Genomic DNA, 16,848 nt, shown 5'->3' on the forward strand with positions numbered 1-16,848 from the left:
AAAGCCCTGAATGTTAGGGTTTTATTAGGACACATGTAGCTCCCCACTCTCTGGATTGGCTCCAGTAATTATTGACTCAATCCATTTTAGGAGGAAGCAAGGAAGCCTGACAATGAGACAACATGGCAGATTAGCGTTGCCCACGCAACTGAGGTGTTTGGCGGGAAGTCCTGGCTGTTTTGTTTGTTTGGTGTCTGAGGCAGCTGTAAGGTATTTTTTGTGCTGGCACTATCATCAGCATTGTTATCACTTGGACAACTGCTTGATTTCTGTAATGCACAACCAAGGTACTAAGGGAGCCAGGCTTCTGGGCTCAACCCACCACACCATTTAACACGCTGCCATGCGGAGCTGCTGCAGCATGCATTGCTGGGCACTTTCTTTTGAGCCACAGCTTCTGTTGAGGCAAGATGGATGCTGCCCAAGCAATGTGGCACATCAGAAGAGTCACCTGCAGAAGAGTGGCATGTGTGTGCTGCCTTCACATCTTGTTTCCCGCTCTAGGATCCAGACACATCCTCAGCCCACTATATTAAAAACAAGGCGGTGCTTCCAACAGATTCTATCAGGCTTTTCCCCAGATACCAGGTTTTTTCACATCATAAGTTGGCACCCAGGGTTGCTGTAGCAGCTCTTCGACATCCTTCTCCACGCTACCCTCTTATAATCTGTTGCAGAATGGATCTGATTCTTAGGACTAGAATGAGGTTAATACTTGTTGGGGTGCCAGCGCCCTGCTTGAATGGCTTGCCAATGAGGTTGGGACTTGCACCAAAACAGCTCAAAAACAGCTTGAGTCCAGTTGCCGTTGACTTTGCACCATCTAGCAGTGGTTATTTCTCTAGGCTGCGGCAGAGGGAGAGAAAGGACGCAGGGATATTCCATGGGCTATGCTGAAATACTATCTGCCTTTGGCTCTTATTTTTCATCATCCGTCACCTAACAGTAATCATTGCATCTGGCAACCTGAATTTCTGCTTTCTTAATTGGACTTTATAAAAACTGTAAAAACTGCTGCCTGAATTTCCTTTTTTTCTTTTCCCTTCCCCTCTTCTACCTTTTCTGTCATGTCTTTTAAATTGAGCACCAAAGGGCATTGTTATCGCCTTGTTATTGATCTGTAGCTACTCTGGGAACCTTTTTGACCGAAGAGTGAAAATGCTTTAAACAAATTATAGAAGGACAAACCATGGTTTGATGTAGCCTGAAGTACTTATACTCATGATGAAAGTAAACATTACCTGACTGCTTTCTGTTACTGTGAGGGCATTTGAATCCAAGCTTAACCCAACAGAAAAATAAATGCTTGATGTGCACTAGGAAATATGTCAATGAAAGCAGAACATTTCCTTGCAGTATTTTCCTTGCTTGTTGTTTCCCTTGCAATGCTTTTAGATCAGAATACATATATTTGCCAGAGTTTGTTGTATCCACAAAACTCATCTCTGGACTGATCTGATAATAGCTTTCAGTTCTGCAGTAGCCACCCTAGGCATCTAGTCATGCTGTTGGTGGAAGCAGAAGTTCATTCCCAGGCAGCCCAGTCTTATGAGCAGCAATATATAATAATTACAGACCTCTCCAGAGGGATGTAAGAAGGCATCCATTGTGTTCTGCCTTGTATTTTTTTTGCAAGCATCTCTGTTTCTATTCTGCTGCAGTTCAGCTTTTTACAAAAACTACAATATTTGTCTCAATGGTCTGCAGTGGTGAATTTTTACGCAATAAATTATGTCCTTAAATTATCATTATGTTACTCCACACCATTCATTTCAGTGCAAATGAAACCCAGTGCAAGTTGGGGTGGGGGGTTGTCATCAATTTCATATTGTTACACATTGTTTGCAGGCTGAAAATCACAACAACAGGGAATACCAATCGTAGGCACTGAAACGATTTCCATTCTGGACATGGGACAAATAAGGGAACATTGGTGATTTCGGCTCCCATTTCTATCTGTAGCTGCTCCAGGAACCTTTTTGGCTGAAGAGCCACCAAGTCTAAATTTGTGGGAAATGTTACGAAGCCTGGAATTATGATCGTCACTCCTTCTAATAGCAAATTCATGCGCTGAGTGGTGCAAGGGTTGTTGCTAAGCTGAGGCCACTGAGAAACAAGAGGGAAGTATCAGCAGACTTGGGGAAACCCAGGGCTTGCAGAAGTACAGGAAAATGTTTTTTTTAAAAATACCCCAGAGAGCACAAAGGTGACTTACAATAGACGTTAAAACAATGAAAAACTGTCCAGCAAGAAGCTGTGAGCTTACAAAATGCTGATGACAGTTGAACCAAGAGGGAGAGAGAGGCAGGCAGCCAGAAAAGGGTCTGAAGAAACCAGAAGTCAGACTGTGAACCTACACTTTACTATAAGTGCATTTGTTGCAATAATATCAGGATCTGTTTTCTTTTTAAAAAACAACCATCAAATGTGCTTCCCTCCTCAACTAGATCAGGATCAGTGTGGTGTGAGCAATATGTGAACATAATACAGATTTATTGTATACTGTGGTCCTAAGATCTGGATCCCATGCTTGGTTTTTTAATAATATTAAAACCTGTGGTTGCTGCAAGCATAAAATTTAAAATATCATGTAGTTAGGCTCTACATGAGTCTATTAATTGATCCTGCAAATGCATGTGTGTGGCATTTATCCCTTTACTTCTGAAACTAGTCCCTCTCAAAGCCTTGACAGCTCTTCTTCCAGGCTGATAGGATCCCTGAACAAGAACGATCTGCTCCACGATAAAAAGTAGGGAAACATTGCAATATTCTGTTGCTTGTACCTATAAGTCCATCCGAGGGAGTTTCAGCACAGCTTCTGCAAAAGGAAGTACCCCAGCTTCACAACCTTTTTTTAGGATTTGTGGAGAGTGTTTGAGAAATAACGTCTTGACAAATACTCTCTCTAAGACTTGGAAGGAATTGCAGCTGTCATGGGATAAGGTGGCAGGTCATGACCTGAATTAGTAATAGTCCAAAAGACAGTAAATTGAGTCTAGCAAGGAATAAATGGACAGTGCTCATAATGAAGGAACCAGGAAGCGAAATTGTACAGGGCTTTGTATTTTTTTTTATTCATAAGCAATTTGGAGTTGAGGGCGAGTCACAAGGCAGCCAAGTAGCCAACTTTGCCGGCAAACTATTCAGGAAGTTGTTTTTTTAATAACTGAACTAGTAAGAGCTCCAAAAGTAGGGTATTCAAATTCTCCAAATCCCAACATTCTAGTTCCCCAAATCCCAACAGCCTAATCTGCATAGAATGCAAATTATTTCGCAGTTACACAAACCAAATGGTAGGTTGAGGAAGATTTAAGCAACGTTGCTTTTTCCATGGTCCCCTGCCAATGCTGCTTTATCTGGGCTAGTTTCCCTAGTGTCCTTGAAGTCCCCCTTCTCAAGAGCTCCTCCAGACAACACTTTTAGTCTGCATTCAAGGCAATCTGTACTGGGATGGACTTGCACGCTCCTGCATTCAGGGCTGCTTGCACCCTCAATAATTTCTGAACAGTGTCATGGCATTTGCAGCAAACTGTGTGGTATCCATTCCTCCCCCCCCCCCCCAATAAAAAGTTACTTTTCATACTAAAATTTTCCATTTTAAAAATACACCTCTGATGCGCTACAGCCCTAGGGTGCTCTTGCAGTATACTGTACTGACTTGAATTTGCTTCTTGCTGATGTGGCCACTCCCACATACTTCCTATTCATGAGGCATCAGTGGAAATGAGTGAGGGTTTAGCACAGCCAGCACATCCTTAACCACTGATCCCCTGGACTCGGGGGAGATAGTTATGCTGGGGTGGGATAACCTGCTTTTTTTAATAAAAAAAAAGATATTTATTAAAGTTTTTTTAAATATAACAATGAAAATGAAAAATAAAAAGAAACAAAATACAAAATACAACATAAAAACAGTTAAAAAACAAATAATTTTCCATAACATATCTTCCATACACTTATTTCCCCAGACCTCCTCGAACCTCCCTTCTTTGTATTCCACTTCAATTTGTTAGTTCAGCAAATCCTTACCATTAAACTTTTACCCATTTGTAAACCTTTTTTCCCCCGTATCTCCTAGAACATTACAGCTGGAAACCCCTTAGTTTCTATCCAACATCCTTCTAGCATTCATTAATTTTACAATATTTCTGTAAATAGTCTTTAAATTTCTTCCAGTCTTCTTTCACCATCTCTTCTCCCTGGTCTCGGATTCTGCCAGTCATTTCTGCCAATTCCATGTAGTCAATCACCTTCATCGGGATAACCTGCTTCTGTGTGGTGTAGTGGTTAAGAGCAGTAGTCTCGTAATCTGGTGAACCAGGTTCGCTTCCCCGCTTCTCCACATGCATCTGCTGGGTGACCTTGGGCCAGTCACACTTCTCTGAAGTCTCTCAGCCACGCTCACCTCACAGAGTGTTTGTTGTGGGGCAGGAAGGGAAAGGAGATAGCCACTTTGAGACTCCTTAGGGTAGTTATAAAGCGGGATATCAAATCCAAAACTCTTCTTCTCCTCCTCCTCCTCCTCCTCCTCCTCTTCCTCCTTCTTCTTGGAGAGCTGCTGGCCTGCTCTGCTTTGCTGCTACCTTTGTGGCCGGGAAGGCATATCCTCCAAGTGTCCCAATTTTCCAGGACAGTCCTGGAATTACGAAAGCGATCCCGGCTTCTGATTTGATCCCTGAACCTCACCACAGTGGTACCTTGGGTTACAGATGCTTCAGGTTACAGACGCTTCAGGTTACAGCCTCCGCTCACCCAGAAATAGTTCTTCAGGTTAAGAACTTTGCTTCAGGATGAGAACAGAAATCGCACAGCAGCGGCGTGGCAGCAGCAGGAGGCCAGGTTAATAACAGTTTCAGGTCAAGAACGGACCTCCAGAACGAATTAAGTTCTTAACCTGAGATACCACTGCACAAAGAAGTCCTGTACAGTGGTACCTCAGGTTACAGACGCTTCAGGTTACAGACTCCGCTAACCCAGAAATAGTGCCTCAGGTTAAGAACTTTACCTCAGGATGAGAACAGAAATCGTGTGGTGGCAGCAGGAGGCCCCATTAGCTAAAGTGGTACCTCAGGTTAAGAACAGTTTCAGGTCAAGAACGGACCGCCAGAACGAATTAAGTTCTTAACCCGAGGTACCACTGTATTTCCCCCGCCAGTGCCGCTGCTGCCAACTTCAGAGAAGAGGAGGTGCCAGCGCTTGTCCCGAGCAACAATGGTGGCTGCAGCTGCGAGGGAGCGTCTCACTGCCTCTCCATGGCTGCAGTTGTTGACCTTTCTTAGTTTTGCCCAAATAGGCTGCCATACGTCTGGATTTTCCCGGACATTTGCCTGATTACCGCCGACTGCAGTATTCTGGAGGTGTCCAGGAAAATCCGGGCGTAGGACAACTCTAGCCAGGGACCAGCCCTGTGTGATACACTGTCTCTGAGAGGCAGGTAGAGGACAGGGCTGCCCTGGGTGGGAAGAAAGGGCAACAGAGTGGAGTGCAAGGAGTTTTGATTTTAAAATATGCTTTGTGCATCCATTGGCGGAGGAAGAGGGGGGCAGGGGGAGCGGCCACCCCTGGCACCATGATCCCAGTGGGGTGCCATCGCAGCTGCCCCCCCACGCTGGGCATCACGCCCCCAAGACGTGTGCCATGCTCCGGGGCGCACCAGCCCCACCCCAGCCTGCTCTCCTCCTCCCAGTGCTGGAGCATGAAGCTCCGCCACTGTGTGCGTCTGCATCTAATCTTTCTCTTTTCTTAAAATTTATTTATTGGTGTGTGTTTTTCTTTCTGTAAATCTTTGTTGTTGCTTAGTCGTTTAGTCATGTCCGACTCTTCGTGACCCATAGACCAGAGCACGCCAGGCATTCCTGTCTTCCACTGCCTCCCGCAGTTTGGTCAAACTCATGTTGGTAGCTTCGAGAACACTGTCCCACCATCTCGTCCTCTGTCGTCCCCTTCTCCTTGTGCCCTCCATCTTTCCCAACATCAGGGTCTTTTCCAAGGAGTCTTCTCTTCTCATGAGGTGGCCAAAGTATTAGAGCCTCAGCTTCAGGATCTGTCCTTCCAGTGAACACTCAGGGCTGATTTCCTTAGGAATAGATAGGTTTGATCTTCTTGCAGTCCATGGGACTCTCAAGAGTCTCCTCCAGCACCATAATTCAAAAGCATCAATTCTTCGGGGATCTACCTTTATTATGGTCCAGCTCTCACTTCCATACATCACTACTGGGAAAACCATAGCTTTATGTCTGTAAATCTATGAAAGAATAAAACCAGGACTAATGGGTTTTCTCAGGACAGTGGAGGGCATGTGTACTGTGTCCCATTGGTGTCATGTGGGTGGCACTCGCCCTTCTTCTGATAGGCTATGTTTTGCTGGGGTGCAAAAAAGGAGGGTTGAGGAGGGTTAGTTGAAGGAGAGCGAGAAATGTCCCTAGTTTCATCTGAGGAAGGTTGGAGGATATGGGGAGGGGAGGTGCATCAGTGGGATCAGGAGTCAAGTGAGAAGTAAGGACCTTGTTGCTTTCCTTTCCTCCCTTTGCTCTTGGGGCTGTGACTTTCTTTGCCCAGCTGCGGGGTGCAGGGAGCTAGGAGAGGACCATAGCTGTCAACCGTCCCTTATTTGGCAGGAAACTCCCTTATCCAGCACCGCATCCCGCTGCTGTCCCTTATTGATGATGTCCCTTAAATTTCCTGGGTTTCAAAGGAAGCAGCTCCTCTCCCTCCCTCCCTGCCAGCCAGGGACGAGGGAGGCTCCAACTGTGTTGCTTGGCTGCGTTGCTCACCCAATAAGGAGTCTAAGAACTGGGGGGGTAGAGCTTGTATGACTTGTGCCGATCAAATCGGCCGCCTTGCCTGGGGACTCGCCTTTGCTCAGCGCTTCCCAGCGGAGAGGTGACGGTGGTTTTCCTTACTGCATCTCCTTTGCCGGGATGCTGCGCTGTGGGAACCACCGCTTGAGGCTTCGTTTGGCTGCTGGCTGGGCTTTCTGCCTTTGACTTGGAGGGACTCAGAAGTCGAACATACCTGTGTCCGGAAAATCCCTTATTTTGGCTGCTGATCCCTTATTTTCGAGGCTGCTGGTCCCTTATTTTCAAATCTGTAAGTTGACAGCTATGGAGAGGACTAGGGAATTGTGGCAGGTGAAGGGGCAAGAGAAGGGCTTTCCCTGCATTCCCATGCATAAAATCCAAGCTCTGCATACACAGCACTTATATATGCTTGGGGGTTTTCCCCCTGCAAAAGATGATAACACGGGTTTCCACTCAAGCACAATTGCTCAGAGGATCTTTCCCCTGTTTTGAACCACCACTGGGAGGTGGGAGAGAGAAGTTAACCTTGCAAATACTTACAGTTGCTCAAGTCTCTGTCTGAGCGTTTCCCAGACTCTGAGTCACCCACTGGAAACTCAGTTCTCTTTCCTTGGTCATTGGTTCACATGAAGTGCTTGGCTTGTGCATTTGACCCTTAGGATCCTAGGCTGGAATGGACCAAAAGGGACGTCAGGTCAGCAAATGCTCACCTATGAGTTTGGGACTTCAATGGTCAGTCCCTGCCCCAGGAAATACCGTAGTCAGAATGCCATAAGCAGCTGCATAACAAATCAGAGAATTCCAAGAACCCCCCCCCCCCAAATACATTTCTATGATGGAAGGACCAATCTGAAGGAACAAGCAACCCAGTGTTTTCTAAGTAGTGGTTATATTTTGGGGGTACTGATCAGGTGTGTGCCCCTGATCCCTTGCAATGTTGGCCAAGGACACATGGTTGGGATGTGCATGGCCATCTGTGATCTGAATGCGTCCTATGTGGCGGCACTGCAAGGATTCCTGGAATGGCAGGGTGGCCTGTTTTGCAGAGGGCAGTCCTTTGTTTGAAGGTGTGCTCTGTTAGTAGAACGGCTGCCTGGTCCAAGTGTGACTGAAAGATAAGGCTTCCCCACTGTGGACAGATGTACTGTGATTTAAATTATGATGGTTATTTCTGTGTTTGTATCTATGCTGATAAATTACCACATGCTAATCTGTGTCCCTTTGGGCCATCCTGTGGGGTGGACAAGTTGTGGCACACTCATTTCAGGTGACAGGTTTTCCTTGGAAGAACCACGGAGTCATTACTAGACAGAACGATATGGCAGAACCCCTTTCAGTCCCTGTAAGAACTAAATCTGTACAGCACATCTTTTCCAAGGAAATGTTATACGTGGAAAGTCCATGCCTTGGGGGGCCTGTTCTCTGAGGATGCAAGGAAGAAAAGAAAAACCCGAAATGTTAGAATGGGGTGTGAATTGTGCTGAATTGCGTGGGGTGAGAGAGAAGGCTTTTATTTATTTTTTGTTTTGGATGGTGAAGTACCTGCGGCAAAGTTTTGATGAAAAGTAGTATGGGGAAGAGGATAGTGGTCTCTAAAACATATCTGAATCATTGTATCCTTCTTTTGGAATAGCTTTTGGAACTAGGTTACCTGTGACCCTGAAGATATTGTTGAACCCCAAGTCCCATCAGCTGTAGGCAGCATGGCCAGCGGGGTCAGGGGTGATGGGATGTCCAGAAACATCTGGAGAATTGAAGTTCCACCCCGCTTTCAGATGGTGTCAAGGGAGCCATGTATCTTGAGGGGAGGGCCTGACTATTAGAACAACTTAGAAGGCCTTTAGCATTCCAGATGCTTCGGCAGGTCACAAACCTATAAACAAGCATGCACACCCAGTTGTTGATACTGTTGTTGAATGGGGCCAGGTGTTAATTAGAGGGAAACCAATCAAGGACTGGGTTTGTAAGGTAGTTGGTGTAGCTGCTCTAGGAGAGAAGGAGCCATCAGAGATTAAAAAAACAAAAAATAAAACCAAAGCTACGTGTGTCTTAGCAACAGGGCAGATTGTGATAGTGTAGATGGAGAGGAAGCCTTGAGAGGGAAGATAATTTTGAGCACTGGGGAAGAGCAGATTGCCATCGCTGTGTAAATGAGTTCAGATTAGGCCTTTCTCGGAAACGTCATAACTAGCAGTGCATGATGCGGCGATAGAGCTCGTGCTTTGCTTGCCGAAGGTCCCAAGACACAGAGTTGCCATGGAGTCAATCAAAAATCCCCTAGTGCAGCGGTTTCCAATTAGCTAAGTACTGTGGGTCTCCAGTTTTTCAAAAGCCAAGCCACAGACCCCCTACTTTCGAAAATGTTGATATCTCTATGGGGCCACAGACCCACTGGGAACACCAGTTGGGACCTGCTGCCCTAGTGCTACTCTCTGGTAGTGACTCTACAAGTAGGAGTGGAGCCACTGCAATACAGTGCCTCTCACTCCCAACTCTCAGAGCCACTCCAGAAGGATACTGTGGTCAGGTGTATTGCATGCCTGTGCAAATCTGTGGGTCTGTGCCCTCCTTAAGTCCTTTAAGTAGTGGACCACACCTCTAGTGTTGTGATAGTACAGACATTTCAGAATGGCATCTTTTCCCAATCCCTTTCACTTTCCTTTTTTGGCACAGTGACTCCTTTAGAAGTGCTGATAAGCAATCTTTACCAAGAGACAAAAAAGAGGAAACACAACTCTCTTGAGTTTGTTGGATCCTCTTGGAAGTTTCCAGCATATACACATAAAAATGATTTTTTAAAATTGGACTGCATGCAAAATTTGGCAGGAATCTGAGGGGATAGGCCAAGAGCGAGTCAGACTTTTCAGATCCAGGTTTAGATCTCAGATTGTGAAAATGCGGACACCAGCAGTGTCCGGCCTATGGTGTGCTTCAAGGCTTTCATCACTGCTCGGTTTTTATTGTAAACTGTTAGAAGAAAGCCTCTAGACTTGAGCTGATAGTTTGATTCTGGTTCTAATTTTTTTTAATCAATCTGAAAGCAGAGGTATTCACATCTGTTGCCAAGGGAATGTGGTTAAAGAGGCTGAACCAGAAAAACACACAGCTGGACTGCGAGCCAAGAGCTGCATCCAAGCATCTCCTGCAGCTTTGCAAAGGATCCTGGGGCACAACATCACAGCTCTTGAAACACAGGCTCTTGAACCCTCCCTGTCTTCAACATAAACCTCAGCCATCCTCTGCCTCAAATTTATTTGTAGAATGTGCACTTCTGTGGTCTGTTGTGCTTTGCACATGCACACTAAGTTCAATGCACCTTACTTCCTGGTAAGGGACTGGAGCCTCATCTTCTAAGCAGACCCTGTGTGTTCCACTTCTTGTTGTAAGTTCTCTATTTGGGTAGTTATTTTAGTTCTTCTCCTTTGCACCTGTTCCAGTTCAAATACCTCAGGGTGGCCACAGATGATCAAAACAAGACCATATTGCAGTTGTCTTTGATGAGGGATTGCCTGATTTTATGAGCACTTCTTGTTCTCCACTGAATACTCCGCTCCTCATATTTTGCCCTCCAAATGGCCTTCGCTTTGTACCTAGATAACAGTTTAGTGGTTTCATAGTTTTTCATTGGTCGAGATCCCCAGGCCTTTTTGCTTCAACGTAAGTTCCAGCAAGAGTTGCCAACCAACCCCTTGCTTGGATAGTTCACTTGGTAGAGCATCAGACTCTTAATTTCAGGTTCATGGGTTTGATCCCCACATTGCGCAGAAGATTCCATGCGTTGCAGGGAGTTGGACTAGATTACCCTTGTGGTCATCTCTGATTCCATGATAGCTCAATGATAACCAGAAGACTCCATCTTGGCCTGCTCTAGTGCCTTTAACAGCAGCTTGATCAGAGGGCTGTTCCCCAAAGGGTGGCTTTAAGCATTCAGAGGCAGATTTAGGGGAGCACTGAGTACCAGCGGTCATTCGCAGGCACCCTCCCGAGTGTTGCTGGAGGACGCTGAGGGGAAGGCAGTGGAGGGGGACGCCGCAGCCCAGTGGCCGGGAGCCGAGCCCTGGGCTGCGCTGATTTTGGGAGCAGCATACTGGGGCATCTGTACTTGGGCATCACTTTGTGTTCCAGAGCGCTGCCCCCAAAATAAGCACCACCCAGAGCACCCCACCCTCCCCACCCCCCATTGGCTACGCTACTGCTGGGCACAGAGCCTCAGGTGTGCTGCCAGGGATGCCACAACTATTATTTAGAATGCAGCACAAGGCAGAGAGGAGCTGGATTTTGGTGTCGCACAGGGCACTGCTGAAATTTGTGACCCTAAGATCAGCCGCTCTTCTTTTGTAAGGATTGACATTTGTTCTGATTCAGCAGTAAACAGCAGGTTTTCTTGGGGGAAGAGGCAGGGGAAGAGAAATGCCTTTTGGACCTGTGCTTAGAAATCACAGGACAAGTGTGGAAGAGCACTCAAGACTAAATATCAGGAAGAAATTTCTGGTGGTGAGAGCTGTTTGGCAGTGGAACAGACTCCCTTGGGAGATGGCGGTCTCCCCTTCATGGGAAGTTTTTTAATAGGTTGGGTGACCATCTGGCAGGGGTGCCTGAGTTGTGATTCTTGCATTATAGGGGGTTGAACTAGATATAGCATGTGTGCCAGCGTCCCCACACTTTCTGCGAGCTGAATCAGAACAAATGTCAGTCCTTACAACACAAAACAATGCTTCAGTGGCAGATCTTGGAGTCTCAAATTTCAGCGGTGCCCTGTGCGATGCCAAAATTCAGCTCCCCTCCATCTTGCGCCGCATTCCAAGTAATGGAAGCTGGTGCGCGTGGTTTCGTTGGCACCTGTTTCATGCCACGTCTGCTTTGCCCAGTGGGAGCTGTCCATTTTGGCTTGGTGCTGTTCTCTTGTTCTGAGGAGAAAACGGCCCATGACAATGATATTTATCTGCAGCCTGAAGATAAAATTTGATCTTCATAACTAGGTTCACCATAGTTCAGGGAGACACATAGTTTTTCTTCTTATTTCTTCTATATCTCAACTTGATCCCCTCCCCCTCTTTCCTTTTTCCTTCTGTGATGGAACTCCTCTTTGGGGACTTCCCTGGCTTTTTTCTGGCCCACGTAGGACCAGTCTGGATAGTTGGCCTTGATTAAGATTTGACCTTTTCATCCCCAAAAAGTTTTTGATTTGAGTTTCTACTGAAATGAGACTGCATTTTAATGTTGTACTTTAATCTTGTTTTTAAGTTGTATTTTGGTCAATTGTTTTATACTTGGTGTTAGCCGCCCTGAGCCCGGTCTTGGCTGGGGAGGGTGGGGTATAAATAAAAATTATTATTATTATTATACTCCCACAATATTAGAATTCTGAAATACTAGGCATTAAATGCCCCCTCCAAGAAAAAGCTGTGAAAGGACTAAACCCATACAAGGAATATAATCTGGTTCTTGGTACCAGTTCAGATTATGATGCAGCAGACTCATCACTCATAATAATTTGCTTGTGTTTTTACTTCTTTTTTTTTTTTTTAAGTGGGGAGTCCAAACCCACTTTGCTCTGCCCACAAATTCCCTCAGGATCTGGGTTCAAGAGGGGAGAGGAGGGCAAGGATAGCTTGAGGTGTGGAGAGACATGTACTTTACCTCATAATCTGTGTGGGGAAACAGGAGGTAGGGCCTTGTTTACTCTACCATAGATGCAATAGTGTCTCTGATGGAAGTGTGGAAGAACTCTGCAGCTCCTTGCCACCCCTGATGCCACTTCCCCTTTCACGGAAGGTACATGGGGCAGAGTTACCTCAAGGTGTCTGTGCTGGTATAGTTGGGGCAGCAAGTGGCTGCATGGGGTGTGTCGAGTGGGGCTGGTGAAAGGGCTAGAAATTTCCACTCTGACCTTTATGGGTCTTTTGCTAGCTGGCCATATTTAAGGGACGATGAGCCATCTCACTGCGGTTGAAAAATGTGATGAACACATCACCATCCCAGCCAGCCATGCCACTCAGCACTTTTTGGCAGGAAGTAAACGTGTTGGGGAAACATGGTCGTATGTCCCCATCCACGTGGGATGGGGAAGTCAATTGTGCAACTCAAACGGGGCTTGCTCCTTTCAACTTTCTGAGTTCATGTATGTGCTTGTTGGCATCTGTCTGTCTTGGGAGACAACAGAGGAGTGTGCCTTTCGGAGCGAAGTCAAACCATTGGAGAGTTACAGCACCTGTTGTGAGTGTGGAGACTGATATAGGAGAGACATGTTTTGTTGCAGCTGGGGCGTCTGGTTGTACTGCTGCAAGGTCATTCCTCCTCCACCCATCTCTTCTGCTAAATTTTGCTCCATTGCTCCACCTAGGAATTCACAAGTGTTAATTGCCACCTGCTTTAATTTTTATGTCTCAGTGTTATAATTTGAAATATGCAGCTCCCTTCTACGATTGGATGGAAGACTTATACAAACTTGCAACATATGAACGACTTGCATATAAGTGCAGGCTTGCCATGGACAAATTCAGTGAAATTTGGAATCCATTCTTACAAATACTGTAATAGGTTAAGATCTAGTGAAGTACAATAACAAGCTTGTAAAATATACAGTTTTTTTTTCTTCCCTCCCCCCTTTATTTTCTATTCTACACGGGTTTTGTTTCTCTTTTTCTTTTTCTCTCTTTTATTTACATATCAGCATGTTTAGTGCACATATAATTATATACTTTTTGGACTTTCAATAAAGATGTTTAAAACAAAGCAAAATATATGGTTTTTTTTTAATATGTAGCAGATTAATGGTTGGCTCCTGCCAACCTAGCAGTTTGAAAGCACATCAAAGTGCAAGTAGATAAATAGGTACCACTCCGGCGGGAAAGTAAACGGCATTTCCGCGCGCTGCTCTGGTTCGCCAGAAGTGGCTTAGTCATGCTGGCCACATGACCCAGAAGCTGTACGCCGGCTCCCTCGGCCAATAAAGTGAGATGAGCACCGCAACCCCAGAGTCGGCCACAACTGGACCTAATGGTCAGGGGTCCCTTTACCTTTACCTAGCAGATTAATGTGCATGCAACGTGCTAGAAGGAAACCTGTTGGTACTGGTTACATCATAGTAAGAATAAGAATAAAAATAGGGCTGGGGAATCCCTTAGAGCAGGTAGATCTGCTGTTGGTCACACACCCCCTTGGCAGCTTTGCTTAGAGTTAGGCAGTGATAGAACTGAATGTGCTGCATGATTTGCACTATGTTGAGCCATGGTGGTCGTGTTGCTGAGTCTCATTCTCAGCTTATGTTCCTTCTCTGTGCTCTCCTTCCAGTTCCTGTGCCTCAAGAACATCCGAACGTTCCTTGCTGCATGCTGTGAGAAGTTTGGTCTGCGCAAGAGTGACTTGTTTGAGGTCTTCGACTTGTTTGACGTCAGGGATTTTGCAAAGGTTTGATTGCTTCATCTGCCTTCTTCACAAAAATACAGTTTTCATAGGCACTTTGTTATTGTCTTCAAAGGAGTCAAGGTAGCCTGTGAATGTGAAACAAATCTGTTTCATACATATAATACGCAACTCAAAAATGTAGCTTTATAAAATAAGTGTCATAGCCACAATAGCCAATAGTCTCCATGTGCAATACATATTATCAAACTGATACATGTAAATATATTAATCAGCTGTAACATGACACATAAAATGTGCATGCTCTAAACAGATCACATGCTTACACAGAAAAACTATGGATATGCAAGCTGCCCAAAACTCATGTTCTTTTTTTGTGGTTCTTCAAGCAAACACCAAAATATTCCATTCCTCTTAAAACACTTGAATGTACAGGAGTCCTGAGGAAATGCTGACAACCCCCATTCCCAAGCCAAGCCCCACTTCTGACTCTGTCAAAAATCACTTAGCTGCAGTGCTCAGTGAGTGCAACTGTCAGGAAACAGCCAAAATAATGGAAACGTGCTATTTATCCGTATTTATCAATAATGATCATTTGCCATACTTTGTGGTTTTGATAACAAATAAGTGATTTATATTAGGGAACAAAATATCTTTAAGAATAAGCCCAAGTTCAGAGGTCATGACCGCTTCCTTGTTTGCAACAACACCTGCAGTCACATCTGCATTGGGTCTCGGTCCTGTATACCTGAAGGAGCGTCTCCACCCCCATCATCCAGCCCGGACAGAGGTCCAGCGCTGAGGGCCTTCTGGCGGTTCCCTCGCTGCGAGAAGTGAGGTTACAGGGAACCAGGCAGAGGGCCTTCTCGGTGGTGGCACCTGCCCTGCGGAACGCCCTCCCATCAGATGTCAAGGCAATAAACAACTATGTTACTTTTAAAAGACAACTGAAGGCGGCCATGTTTCGGGAAGTTTTTCATGTCTGATGCTGTATTGTTTTTAATATTCGGTTGGAAGCTGCCCAGAGTGGCTGTGGAAACCCAGCCAGATGGGCGGGGTATAAATAATAAGTTGTTGTTGTTGTTGTTATAAATTATTATTAACTAGAGTTTCGACGTCACTTGAAGCTTTGACCTCAAGACAAGCATGTTCTATGGGGCAGAAGATGGCAGCTTTGCCAGCCAGGGGGCAGGTGCTGGCCATGTCTGATGCCTCAAGAGTGGAGCCAGAAGAGAAAGAGGGAGGTGGCGTCCCCCAAGTGTTGTGGGAATGAGTTCTGAGCACCTTTTTACAAAAGGGAACATACATAAGGAAGAAGGAACTTGTGGTTTAAACCACTGCTTGAGTCTTCCGTACAGGTGTGTCTACCAGACCTTCCAGGCAGGCAGATATTCTCATTTACTGTATCTGCTGCCCACATTTTATCATTCCAAGCAGCTGCGTAATCATTCACAATCTCTGAGGAAGCAAAACTTCTTGAGGAGTCAGCCTCAGTGCAAAATCACCCTGAGCGCAGCATTGCCTCTGAAGGAGGGAGCTGCTGTATTCACACCAAAGCTTTGGGAGCTGCCTGACAGCATGTAAACAACATTCCCTGACCTCCCTCTCTCTGCTCAGTAGGCCAGAAAGCAAGCAGGCGCTTGCCCACAACAGGATATGAAATGCAGCAGCCGAACCACGCAGGCGAGTTGCAGTGGGCATGTTCTAGAGGAGGAAGCCCGTAACACGTGCAATCTTGCTGCAAAGGGTTTCCTTTAAGCCAAAGGTTTATTTTAAAATGCTAGCGCAGGGTTTCCATTCTTAGCTAAATGTTTGCCTGGCTGCAGAGAAAAGTGTGGAAAGATTGAGTGAAATGAATGGAAGGATCATAGAAGGAGAAGTGTAGGCAGGTATGATGGTCATCCAATTTAGATGTCCTAATGTAGCTTATCTTATACCAGGGCCGGCCCTACAATGAGAGAGAGGGAAGCAGCTGCCTCAGGTAGCAGATGTTGAGGTAGAGGGAGCAGCCAGAGCTTGAGGGTCACTTGGCCTGCCCTGGACCAGCTACACTAGCTTGAGGCCCTCAAGTGCACTGGGAGACATTGTCCTTTCACCAGTGTTGGAGTAAGAGGCAACTACCAGTCCAGCTGGCTTCTGTGGACAAGATGGTGCCCTGGGAGAGGACGCCATTTTGTCCTTCACCTCAGGCACCAAAACGTCTTGAGCCAGCCCTCTCTTCCACATGGAACTCAATCCAAACTTGGTTTGCTCGCGTACAAAATGAAGGAAGCAGGCAAAGGTCTAATTTTAACATTAGAAGGGCCACATCGAAAAGGGGAGTTGAATCCTCTCTCCTCGCAGCTGTGGAGATGAGTATGGAGAAAAATGCCTGAAGCAAGGCAGGGGAGAGATCAGTAATCCCTCAGCCGCACAAACCTTTTTTGGTAAAATAACAGAACAACTACTGTCAAACACATAAGAAATTACTATAGGGTGTGAAGGGGTCTTCCTTCTCTACTGGCATGGCATCTGCAGATTGCTGGCCAGCTAAATTTTCTGAGTGGAGAAAAACCAAGTTGTCTCCTCCTTCAATGAGCTTGGGCTGGCGTACAAAGAACGCCCCAACCACATATTTATCAATAGCTCTGTGAGGTAGACCCAAAGTCATCCAAGGAGCTTGAGGGCCAAGTAGGGGATTAAA

At 45.9% G+C, this 16,848-nt stretch overlaps 1 protein-coding gene across 6 annotated transcripts in view; it reads left to right on the top strand.

Moving 5' to 3' along the window:
• Positions 1 to 16,848, top strand: part of VAV1 (vav guanine nucleotide exchange factor 1) — a 64,931-nt gene that overhangs the window by 3,645 nt on the left and 44,438 nt on the right. For 5 of the 6 annotated variants that reach the window (XR_014214989.1, XM_082205405.1, XM_082205404.1 and 2 more), the window contains exon 2: positions 14,094 to 14,210. Coding sequence is in view for 5 of the 6 variants with exons in the window: in XM_082205405.1 (XP_082061531.1) it covers positions 14,094 to 14,210 (117 nt within the window). In the remaining variant the exon portion in view is untranslated. Of the gene's footprint in view, positions 1 to 14,093; positions 14,211 to 15,802; positions 15,849 to 16,848 lie in introns of those variants that run through there. The other variant, XM_082205408.1, reaches the window with a different exon arrangement.

The sequence above is a fragment of the Podarcis vaucheri genome, assembly GCF_965113315.1.
Source record: "Podarcis vaucheri genome assembly, chromosome: 17".
NCBI lineage: Eukaryota > Metazoa > Chordata > Lepidosauria > Squamata > Lacertidae > Podarcis > Podarcis vaucheri.